The sequence below is a fragment of the Pteropus alecto genome, unplaced genomic scaffold, assembly GCF_000325575.1.
Source record: "Pteropus alecto unplaced genomic scaffold, ASM32557v1 scaffold71, whole genome shotgun sequence".
NCBI lineage: Eukaryota > Metazoa > Chordata > Mammalia > Chiroptera > Pteropodidae > Pteropus > Pteropus alecto.
In genome coordinates this window covers 2837570-2849963 of record NW_006433024.1, presented here as the reverse complement: position 1 = coordinate 2849963, position 12394 = coordinate 2837570, and the positions used below count along the sequence as shown (strand labels likewise).

General features: G+C 32.0%; 1 protein-coding gene across 2 annotated transcripts in view; it reads right to left on the bottom strand.

The window, feature by feature from the left end:
- Positions 1 to 12394, bottom strand: part of ANO5 (anoctamin 5) — an 83622-nt gene that overhangs the window by 42788 nt on the left and 28440 nt on the right. For both annotated transcript variants that reach the window (XM_015586309.2, XM_015586311.2), the window contains exons 4-6: positions 11004 to 11045; positions 8358 to 8471; positions 1256 to 1324 (exon numbers count right to left, since the gene is read on the bottom strand). In XM_015586309.2, the coding sequence (XP_015441795.1) occupies positions 1256 to 1324; positions 8358 to 8471; positions 11004 to 11045 (225 nt within the window). The remainder of the gene's footprint in view (positions 1 to 1255; positions 1325 to 8357; positions 8472 to 11003; positions 11046 to 12394) is intronic.

Sequence of the window (12394 nt, the reverse complement as noted above, 5' to 3'; positions counted from 1 at the left end):
ACAAAATTGTATAAAATCGCAAACAAAGCTGTCACAACACTTTCAATTTATTGACATTTTTCAGCAAAACTTTTAGAAGGGCAAATGCTCAGAACAAATATATACTGTATATTATGTTTACAGATACATGTATATATGTTTTATATATGTGTATGAGAGAGACAAACAGAAAGACATACAGAAAGAGACAAAGATACAGAGAGAGATTTTTTTTTAGAGATAATACATTTAAAAATAAATTTCAGGGGCAATGTACAATAGCCTGAAATTCACAGATACATATGTTCTTCTGGGAAAACTTTTAAGTGTTTAGTTACTAGCTATGTGCTCAGAATTGTAGATAAGGTACATGAGGGATACAAAATATAAGATGCATTCACTCTTTTTACCCAGCTTCTACACCTAGAGGAAGAACTTTAGATAATAAGGGTTCATTAAACAGGAGAATAATTATGTTATAGATTGTGTGGTATAATACATACTTATTAATTCAGTAAAAATAGGGATAAGAACCAAAGAATATTAATTTAACTAAAGAGTATTAGCGTTTTATGGACAGAGTGGGATCTGAAATAGGTCTTTATAAAAAATTTTGAAGGAAATTCTAGAAAACTAGTAAATGGCAGGAGGTTAAAAAAAAAAAAAAGAACTTGGCATATTTATGAGGAGAAAAATTACCTTGACTTAAATAGCAGTTGCACTACAAAATAGCCAGGTTAACTAGTTAGGGTGCCAGATTACAGGCAGCCTTCAAAATGAGAGAGATATAAAACAAAAACCATGTGTTCACTTTCTTTATATTCCAAATAGAATTATTTATATCTACTTTTAAAGTGTTCCATTTATCATTTTATGTGTGTGTGTGTGTTTATTTTAGGCAAGACAATACCTGGTTGACCTCACAGACTGCAAGGACTTTGTCAGCTTACAATCCCTTATTTTTTATTTTTTACTCTTATAGCACTTGGTCTCCCATCCAAGTACTAACCAGGCCCAACTCTGCTTAGTTGGGCCTGGTTAGATGGGATTGGGTTTGTTCAGGGTGACATGGCCATAGGCTCATTCTCTTATATTTAAAGCAAAGACCAATTTATCTGAACAACCATAGGCATTATCATTCCCAGTGTTCATATCTGTAGTCAAAAAACCTATCGTATTGCTCCCAAATACAAAGTTTATCCATTCAAGAGCCAGAATAGGAGAAAACAACACTTAAAACACCAAGATTCTGGTATAAATTAACAACTACTTTTACCGTTTTGTCTTCAATTTCCAACTCAAGACCTGTTTTTCTGAGATTTTCTTCAAACTCTTTTCTTCTTTCCTATGGAAAAACAAATCAATAGAATTATATAGAACACTTTTATTTACACAATGATAGACTTGTTACACAATGACTGTGCCTCCAGATGATCTTCTGCCCTTCTCGTGGTTGCATATAAAAGTATTTATTATCCCCATCTTCATTCCATGTACTGCTTTCAAGTGGACTCTAATTCACAATATAACTATAAAAATCCAATATATCTTGGAATAATCTCCAGGAAATGTATAAGATCTCTATCAGAAAAAAACTTTACTAAATAACATAAAAAAAAAACTTGATAAACAGAGACATATCATGCTCCTTCTTAGTTGGGGAAACACAGTATTACAAAGATATAAGTACTCTTCAAATAAATGATATATTTAATGCAATTTTAAGCCAAAATATCATCATGACTCTTTAATCTTGAAGAATAGAATAGCTTCCTTCAGAAAAAAATTAAATTAAATTAAATGCAAATAATCATTACTCGTGGGATCCGAAATAATACATTGATTGTCAGAAAATCTTTTGGTTTTAATTATGATTTAAGTGTGAAAAATTTCATAATAACTGAAATTTTAAAAGGCTTCATTAGGATAAGACGGTCATCTTCAAATGCATTTCTACTTTGAGATATCTTCAAACTTAACAAGGAATAAAAGATAATTGTAATGTCTTCTTTTTCTCCACTTTCAATGTTTACTACATATGAGAACGGACCTATGATAGTGGTGCAAGTTCTCCTTTCTCAGCTACCCTTTCATAGCAGCCCTTCTCCTATGTTACCAAAGTAAGGTGCACAGGAAACCAGAAAAAGGGGAGAGGGACGTTAAAACTATCTTAATCAGTACTGAAAAAGTGAGTAATTCTTCTCATTGTAGTAACAAATGTTTTTGTAATTTAGATAGTTGTCAATTCTGAGTTCAAAAAAATTAAAGGGAGGGCTAATAGGATTGTTAGTTTACAGACCATTAAACATTACTTTTATGATGAATCACTTCTCAATTTGTATAATCGAGTTAAAAAAAAGATTAAAACTGCTAAAACAATACTCGATTCCAATCTACTTATTTATCTGAAAAAGCTTTATTCACACTAACATATATAAAAAAACAGCAATTATGTACTCATACAATTGTAAAAAAATTCAACATGAAAAAGCGTAAGGCTTAGACTGTTATAGTTAAAGAAATTAAAAACATTTCAATGTAAATACATATATTCAATGTAAATACATATATTAGTAGGAACTTGTGACTGAACAAAAATAAATAACTATCAAAGATAAAACATTTACATTAGGAAAAATTTATGTGGGGAAAGTAGAAAGAAAATTTTAGGTGAAGGAGAAAAATAAATGATATAAAATTTCAAGTGTTAAAAAGGGTTTCTACACATAATTTATTTTTAAATGGATGATGTTGGGTGTCAAATTTCCATGGCATTTACTTTCTATGGATATATGCTAAAAAGTGATTTAACTGGACCATTTACAATAAAGTATAAGTTATAAGCTTTGCTGTTAATATATGTGATGAATAATAGTAGATGAGGAAGACTTTTAGATGGATCAGGCTTTTCGGGCAAATTCAAGAATTCATTTTATACCTGCCAAGTCTGAGATGTCTATGAGATTTCCAAGTGAAAATACAGAATTGTCATAAGGAAAAGATGTATGGACCGGAAAGGCAAACTTTGGGATCAGTACCCACAGGGTTTTAAACCTGTGAGACAAGATGTATCATCAAAGAAATCAATGCAGATTGAGAAAAGAAGAGGATTAGGAACTGGGCCCTAAGGCATGACAATAGTAAGGGATCAGGAAGAAGAAAAGATTGAGAAGGAGCAACTAGTGAAATAAGAGAAAAACTAAGAGAATGTGGGGTCCTGGAAGCCAAGTGAGGACACAGAAGGGAATGATAAACTGTAGCAAATGCTGCTTATAATAGTTCAAGTAAGATGAGGGTTGTGGCTTAATCACTGGTTCATTTATATGAATATCAGCAGAGTGGTTGAGATAGAGCCCTGATAAAAATGGTTTTAAGAGAAAACTGATCAGAAGAAATTTGAGAAATGAACAGTAGCTGGCAGGGAAACTGACTGAGGGAAAGTTTTTGTTCAATTTTTTTTTTTTTTTAATATGGAAGAATTAACAGCTCATTTGTTTGTTCAAAGAAATGGTCCAGTATAAAACAACGCACAATATAATTTAGTAGAGAGAGGAAAGACTTGTAGGAGCAATATTCCAAGGCAGATATACAGAAAAGAGTTAATACAATAGTCTTGAAACTGCTATCCTTAGAAAGCGAGATTGGCACTGGTGTCTGGGAACCTCGTTGTCTGGAGGGTTCCCTCCATTCCCAGAAATGATAAAAGTCACTCACTTTACCTTAACTGTATAAACAACGTAGTTTATGTTAAACAACTAGGATACATTCCTAGAAACATACAATCACCCAAGACCAAGTCAAGAAGAAACAGAAGATCTGAACCGAACGATTACCACCAATGAAATCGAATCAGTAATCAAAAAACTTCCAAAAATAACAAAAGTCCTGGACTGGATTGCTTCATTGGAATTTTACCTAATATTCAAAAAAGAATTAACATCTATATTCTTCTCAAACTATTCCAAAAAATTCAAGAGGAAGGAATGCTTCTTAATTCTTTTTATGAAGCCATTACCTTGATTCCAAAACCAAAGACAATACAAAAAATGAAAACTATAGGCCAACATCCCTGATGAACACTAATTCAAAAATCCTCAACAAAATACTAGCAAACCAAACTCGACAATACATTAAAGATATTATACACCATAATCAAGTGGGATTTATTCCTGGGATGCAAAGTTGGTTTAATATCTGCAAACCAATTAATGTGATACACTACATTAACAAACTGAAACATTAAAATCATATAATCATATCAATAGATGCAAAAAAAGCATTTGACAAAATCTAGCATCCATTTATGATAAAAAACTCTCAGCAAAGTGGGAACAGAGGGAACATACCTCAATAATAAAGTCTATATATGACAAACCTACAACTAACATTATACTCAGTGGGGAAAAGCTAAAAATGTATTTCCTTAAGATCAGGAACAAGACAAAGATGTCCACTTTCACCACCTCTATTCAATGTAGTTTTAGAAGTACTAGCTACATCAATCAGACAAGAGAAATAAAAGGCATCCAAATTGAAAAAGCAGAAGTAAAACAGTCATTATTTGCAGATGATGTGATATTAGAGAGAACCCTGAAGATTCCACCAAAAAACTGTTAGAATTGATAAATAAATTCAATAAAGTAGCAGGATACAAAATTAATATTCAGACGTTAGTTGCATTTTTATACACTGATGATGAACTATTGGAAAGATAAATTAATAAAACAATCCCACTTACAATTGCATCAAAAACAATAAAATACCTAGGAATCAAATTAACCAAGAAGGTAAAAGACTGGGTTTCAGAAAATTATGTCATCGAAAAAAGAAATAGAAGAAGGTACAAATAAATGGAAGTATATACTGTGCTCATGGGTAGGAAGAATCAACATTGTTAAAATGGCCATACTACCCAAAGCAATCTATAGATTTAATACAATCCCTATCAAAATACCAACGTTATTTTTCTGTGAACTAGAAAAAGTAATCTAAAAACTTATATAGAACCACAAAAGATCCTGAATAGCTACAACAATCTTGAGAAAGAAGTACAAAGTCAGAAGTATCACACTATCTGATATCAAACTATACTACAAAGCTATAGTAATCAAAACAGCATGGTACTGGCATAAAAACAGACACATAGATCAATGGAACAGAATAGAGAGCCTAGAAATAAATCCATGTCTATAAAGTCATTTAATATGATGAAGGAGACAAGAATATACTATGGCGTAAAGACGGTCTTTTCAACAAATGGTGTTGGGAAAACTGGACAGACACATGCACAAAAATGAAACTGGACCACTTTCTAATACCATATACAAGAATAAACTCAAAATGGATTAAAGATTTAAATGTAAGACCCAAAATGATAAAACTTCCAGAAGAAAACATTGGTAGTAAACTCTCTGATATTGCTACTGGTAATTTTTTCTGATATATCTCCTCAGACAAAAGAATCAAAAGAAAAAATAAACAAATGATATTACATAAAACTAAAAAGGTTTTGCGCAGCAAAGGAAATCATCAACGAAATGAAACGAAAATCTACTGAATGGGAGAAGATATTTGCCTACAATACATCTGAAGAAAGTTAATATCCAAAATTTATAAAGAACTCAACACCAAAAAAATCAAAAGATCCAGTGAAAAATGGGCAAAAGACCTGAATAGATATTTCTCCAAAGAGGACATGTAGATGGCCAATAGACATGAAAAGATGCTCAAGGTTACTAATCAGAGAAATGCAAATTAAAACCATAATGAAATATCACCTTAAACCTATCAGATTGGCTATCATCAATAAATCAAAAATAAATAAATCAAAAAACAATAAATGTTGGCAAGGATGTGGAGAAAAGGAAACCTTCATACATTGCTGGTGGGATTCCAAATTGGAAAACAGTTTGGGGTTCCTCAAAAATTAAAAATAGAACTACCTTTTGACCCAGCAATTGCAATTCTGGGTATTTATCCAAAGAAAACCAAAATACTAGTAAAGATCTATGCCCCCCTATGTTCACAGCAGTGCAATTCACAATAGCCAAGATATGGAAGCAACCTAAGTGCCCATCAATAGACGATTGGACAAAGAAGAGGTGGTACATATAAACAATGGAATATTACTTAGCTATTAAAAAAAATAAAATCTTACCATTTGCAGCGACATGGATAGACCTAGAGAGTATTATGCTGAGTGAAATAATACTTTCAGACAGAGAAAGATAAATACTATATGATTTCACTTATATACAGAATCTAAGGAACAAAAGAAATGAACTAAATGAAAACAGACTCACAGATACAGAGAACTGGAGATTGCCACATGGGAGGGTGGGGTGGGGCTGGGTGAAAAAGGTGAAAGGATGAAGAGGTACAAATTAGTAGTTACATAATAGTCATGGGGATTTAGAGTACAGCATAGAGTATATAGACAATATTACTGTAATGGTTGTGTGTAATGACAACCAATAGTAAATTGGGGGGATCGCTTCATGGATTTTATAAATGTCTAACTTCTAAAATTTCAAATAAATAAATAAATAAATAAATAATGAGTAAATAAAGAAAAATAAACATTTGATTTCCTTTGAGGACTATGAAATGTTGGTGTATGCTAGACGGAAGATGACAAAGTGATCAGCCTCCAGTAAAACCCTAGGGCACTGAGTCCTTTATGATCTTCCCTAGTAGACAACACTTTACCTGTTACCAGAGGAATTAAATACATTCTGTATGATACATTCTGTATGTCTCCACTGAGAGAAAGCTCTTGTAAACTTACTCCTAGTGTCCTCTAGACTTTGCCCCATGTATCTTTTTCCCTATGCTGGTTTTGCTTTGTATTATTTCACTGCAATAAAACTCAGCCATTGAGTAGGACTATATGAGTGCCTCTAATAAATCACCAAACCTGGGGGTGGTCTTGGTGACTCCTGAATAGTAATAGAGTGATTACATTTGTCGACATGAGATTTAAGCTGGATAAGCAAAGGGAAGCTGTGGATATGGAGCAGTGGTAAAAATGTGGTTAAGATAATTGTATCTTATCAGGTCCTGGTGCAGTTGAAGGAAGAAGGGTATTGGTCAGAAAGATTCGAGGGTTTGGTCAGACATACAGATGCCTGGAATGAGATTATAAAGAGTCATAGATTTTACCAAGGATAAGTTTTAGAGGAGTGAATGGCTGAGTTAGAGACTATGAAAGTTACAAAAGGGAGTTCAAGGTACAGAGAGGTTAAGATGCCAAAATAATCATCTATATATGCATGGGATTACCAATCATTAAAAAATAAATATTAGTATAGAGAGTGAGAGTGAAACAGAAACAAAAATGGAAGATCCAGGAAGATTAAGGACAGCAACAATGCAGGGCAGTGACAACTCAGATGAGATTTAAAGCTCAAGAACTTTAGAGATAAGGGAGAGAGAATAGACTATAATCAACAAAAAGATATAAAAAGGGCAAGCATTCACTCATCTCCAGAAAAAGGCTGTGTAAAGAAAAAATAACCACCACTTGAGAAGACTGCTGGGGAAGGCAAGGAACCTCAAGGAAGAGCCAGGTGTGAATGGGACATTCAGAGAAGAGATAAAAATTACGAAAGTGAGTAAATTTCAGAGGCCTGGTGGAAGAGTTTCCAGAGAAAAAGTGGAAGAAAGGAACAAAATTAGTATGTAAAGGGTCTTATGGGGATAATATCTATAGTTTTTATTTTTATTTTATATGACATTTATTTCTTATGTATGTGAGTAAATGTGTGTATATGCTTACACATATGAGTTAATATATTAATTCATTATTTGAAATATCTAATATTTATTGAGCATTAATTATGTTCCAAACACTGTTCCAGGCATTTGAGAATACAGCAATGAACAAGATAAAGTTCTTGGTCTTATAAACTTAATTTATGGTGTTTGACACAGTCAACAAGTATAAAAATAAATAAGTTCAGAAAGTGACATGTGATAATGAAAAGATAGAATATAAGGTAAAAGCTATTTCGGATAGAGTGGATTAATGAAAATTGATATGAAAATTGCATACAAAAGATACATATTATATTTAGATATACAACTCAAATTTTAGAGGTCACATTTAATATTTAACGATATAAAAATATTAAAATATATTAAAAAAATACATCAGTATCTTGGAAGAAGAAAGTTAGTGTCCTAAATGTCCAAAAAATAAAACTGATTTCACACATTCATTCTTAGGCTGCCTGTTTTGTAGTTGCCTCATTCAGTTTCAGCTTTCAGTAACACTTCAGAAGTCTTCGACTTTTACAACATAATTCAACGGGAACATCCCTGTTAAACTACAGAATGTGCTCCTGTTTATTATTCCCATCTCTCACGTAAGTACTTACCGCTTTTACGTCTGTGTCTTTCTTTATTTCATCAACATAGGAAAGCACAAAATCAATTTGCCTAATTCCATCTCGAAAGAAGATAGAATCTTTGCTTTGTTTATCTTTTCTAAACTGTAGGAGACATAAATGACACGAGTTTAAATTATAGTTTTATTTTCAAATGGCAAAAACCTAATAAGGATTAGCTAAACTTTTGTCACTAATTTTTCTCAGTTCTGCAATGACAGGTGAAGACAAATAACCAGAGTTTTCATTAACAGAAAATTATGCTCATTTTAGAAAATAAAATTCCATAAAGGATATATATATATACACATATATATTAAATAATACTCAAGACAAAACTATTAACAACACGCACACACAGCAAAAATGATGCAATTATACATACCAAAATAGAAAATGAATATATGTATATATTGATCCCAAAATGCATATTCAGAGACTTGTTATCTTCATTAGACAACATGCCAATTAGTTCAAAAAATAATTCATGGTAACACACTACTTTGGGGATATAATTACAGACCAATTAATGAATAGCACTATAAAAAGTAAACTTGTGATTAATGCTTAGACCAAGATTTCATGAGATTGCCACTTACTAACTCAACTTTTGAAGGGTTAAAATAACATAAACATGCAGTTAAAAATTAGGAAGCAGGTAGCTTTCCACTGGCTTCACTATAAGTAATCTCTCATGCAAATCTCCTTTCAACATTAATTTATTAGGTGAGCCAAATCAATCCTTTGTTTAAAGTTGTGTGATCAATTCTCTCAGAATCAGACTTGCAAATTCAATGTTCACATGTTGTATAGGTCATTAGTTCTTTCCCTTTCAAAACTGCAAAAACATTACAGAGTTGCAGAAAGAAGGAATTTCATGTTTGCGTGATTTGGTCTTCTTCATAGTTCATATGTAATATATAATACTTAGTATTTGGAATTTTCCACATATAATACTTAGAACGATGCAAATAGAGGATGCAGTAGATGTCAGTGATCTCTCTAACTCTGTGATGTAAAGTTATAGATAACTGTCCAACTGCTTGAATGGGGAACTAGATGTATTAAATTTTCATAACTGACATTTATATTAATTTATGAGTTTATTTTATGATACTTTATGCTGTTTTTCACCCAAGTCAAGCACAACAGTTCTCCCATAAAAAGGAATCATTGTAGAACAGTCATGTACAAACAAGACAAAAATCTCATGTATGATCTGTGGCCTATGAACAGAGTAACTGTATTTTACCTATGTGAATGCACAGAGGATGTCTCAGAAAGAAGTGGCTACCAATACATAGGAGGAAATGAGTGGACAAATGGACAAATAAAAAACATTTAGGGAGTCTAATAATTAAATATTAAAATACAGTAACTCAAATTTTATGTCTGAGTTCTCTGTACCCCAGCCAAAGGACACAAAATTATCTCCCTTTTCCTAAAAGAAAGTAAAAGAACCTGAGAAAACTCAAACTGTTATGTTATACCTTGATTATAAATCACTAAAAAAAGCAAAAGTAAAGAAAACAAAAAATAATTTGAGTTCTCTTGTAAATCATAGTATTAACATATGAAATCCATCAAAATGTGTGGAAGCCAACTAGGGAAGAAAAAAAATTAATTAGACTAAATATAATCAAAGTAAAAAATGAGAGAGAAAAAAACAATAATTGTTTAGGCCTAAGTCTGTGAAAGCCATATTTTGCATGCTAGAATATTTCATAAAAAAACAAGAGATTTACATGTGCTCTTACTGTTTGGACAAGCTAAATCTAGGTCCACATAGAGTTCTGATGACAGAAGATGTGCACATAAAAATAATAAAAAGTCACACTCGAAGTATTTGACTATTTAGGAATAAACAAAGTACCTAGAAGACTAGTGACTCCAAAAATTTTCCTGAGTGTTCAGTCAAAATGAGTATGTATACTTCTCTTCCCCCAAAAGCCAAAGGCTACCTAGGAAAACCCAAACTACTATCATTATGTCCTGCTCTCACTATAAACTGTAACATTTTTTAAAATACAGAAAAACCACTGGTAGCCTTACAAATCACCATCAGGTGCATGTCAGCTCTGTTTAGAAAAGAACAGCTGAAGCCAACGGGGGCAGAAAAACTTGATAATTTTTTACATATATCCGAATACTATGAAAACCCATCATTCTTTTGTTTTGCCCAAGACAATGACATTAAGATCATATTTTTCAATGTGTATATGAGTTTGTATTTATATTTGCTTTGTTCATATAAATGCCTATTTATAATGAAGCAAACATCTGGGTGGCTTTTCTTTGAATGAGGTAGTTATTCTGAAGTTCACAGACCTGGATTCCTGATGAGGGTTCGTAAACCTCTAAAACTGTATGTAAATTGCAAGTGTGTATGTATATGTGTGTATATATATGTGTGTGAGTATGATACATACACACATAATTTTTTTAGAAAGAAGTTCCATAATTTTAATTGGATCCAAAAAATATTAAGAATCACCATTCTAAAATCTCGATTGCCTGTGGAATAGAAATCAATAACAAAGTCCCCTCAAAACAATACTATTCATTGGATTAAAAATGACTCGGATTGTCACTGCAGCCATCCAGAGCATAAGCAGCATCATTCAGCACTAGTTTTACCATAAGTCGTCGCTTCAGGAACAAATTGTATCGGTTTGCAGGCTGTGAAGCAACAATCAATAGAGAATTAGAAAATCCTGCCCAGGATTAAAGATTCCCCCCAAACAGACACGCAAACAAACAAACCCTCAGTATAATCACTCAGGTGAATATGAATGTGTATGCATGTGTGTAATATTTAAAGTTAGAAGATTGGAGAAGTTAGAAAAAAAGGAAAGAAGAAAAATAGAAAGAAAACAAGAAAGAATAAAGGAAAGAAAAAAATGGTGATGGGAGGAAATTTAACTTTGGGTGGTAAAAACATAATGCAATATACATATATTATTGAATTGTACACTTGAAACCTATATAATTTTAGTAACCAATGTCACCCCAATAAATTTAATTAAAAAAGACTTCAAAGTAAATTTCTTTAAGTAACTTTAAATAACACAGTAACTTTAAATAATAACATATTTGTGGAACTAAAGCAGAAATGGGAGAGATCAAATAATAATGAAGAAAAACAGAAATAATGGAAATGTAAAGTAAAATAGGTATTGTGTTAAGAATGAGTCTCTCTCTCTCTCTATATATATATATGTATATGTAAACATACACACAATATATATATATATAATATATACATCAGGCAAAGAAAGCAAAATTAATATAATTATAATTATACTGGCACATATGGTATGGAAAGTTTACCCAATAGTGTAAAATATTTCATAGCCTCCCAAAATATTGGGAGAAAAAAGGAAAATTCATTTAATTATTTAAATGCTGAGCAGTCTTCAATCTTCAGTTACCATGGCTGTTATTTTTAAAACACCAAGGCAATTATCTAAAAATGTCTGGAATAATCAATAATATTTGAAAGAAAACCAAACCTATGGCACAAAAAAGCAAGTAGGTGTATATTTTGTAGTATTATAAAATGATAAATAATCTAATAAAATTATCAATAAAGACTTTCAGTTCTTGTCATGCAAAGTTTTGCTTAGACTGTTGTTTTCCTGGAATAGGCTAACGATACCTAAGCAACTGGTGACTATTGCAGCAAAAACCCCTGCTCTGTAAAGTGATGAGCCTACTATGTATAGGTGAGCTAATATTGCTGTTATTTAAAAACACAACAGATACAAGAAAGATGTTGGTCATTGTATAAAGCATATTTTAAACTGTATTATTCTGTTGGGCTAAAATTTTTCACCTCAGCACTTTGATTTTCTTGGGATCTTTCATGAGATTCACAAGTTACTGTTTTCCTCAGATGTCTTCCCTAAATTCATTACAGAATTGTTAAGGGAGATGAACAAATTGTACACTAAGGAGCCAGTCAAGGCCACATTATGACTTTTATTGGGTCCTGGCCTGTTTGCCTTCGTGGATCCCTTCCTCCATTA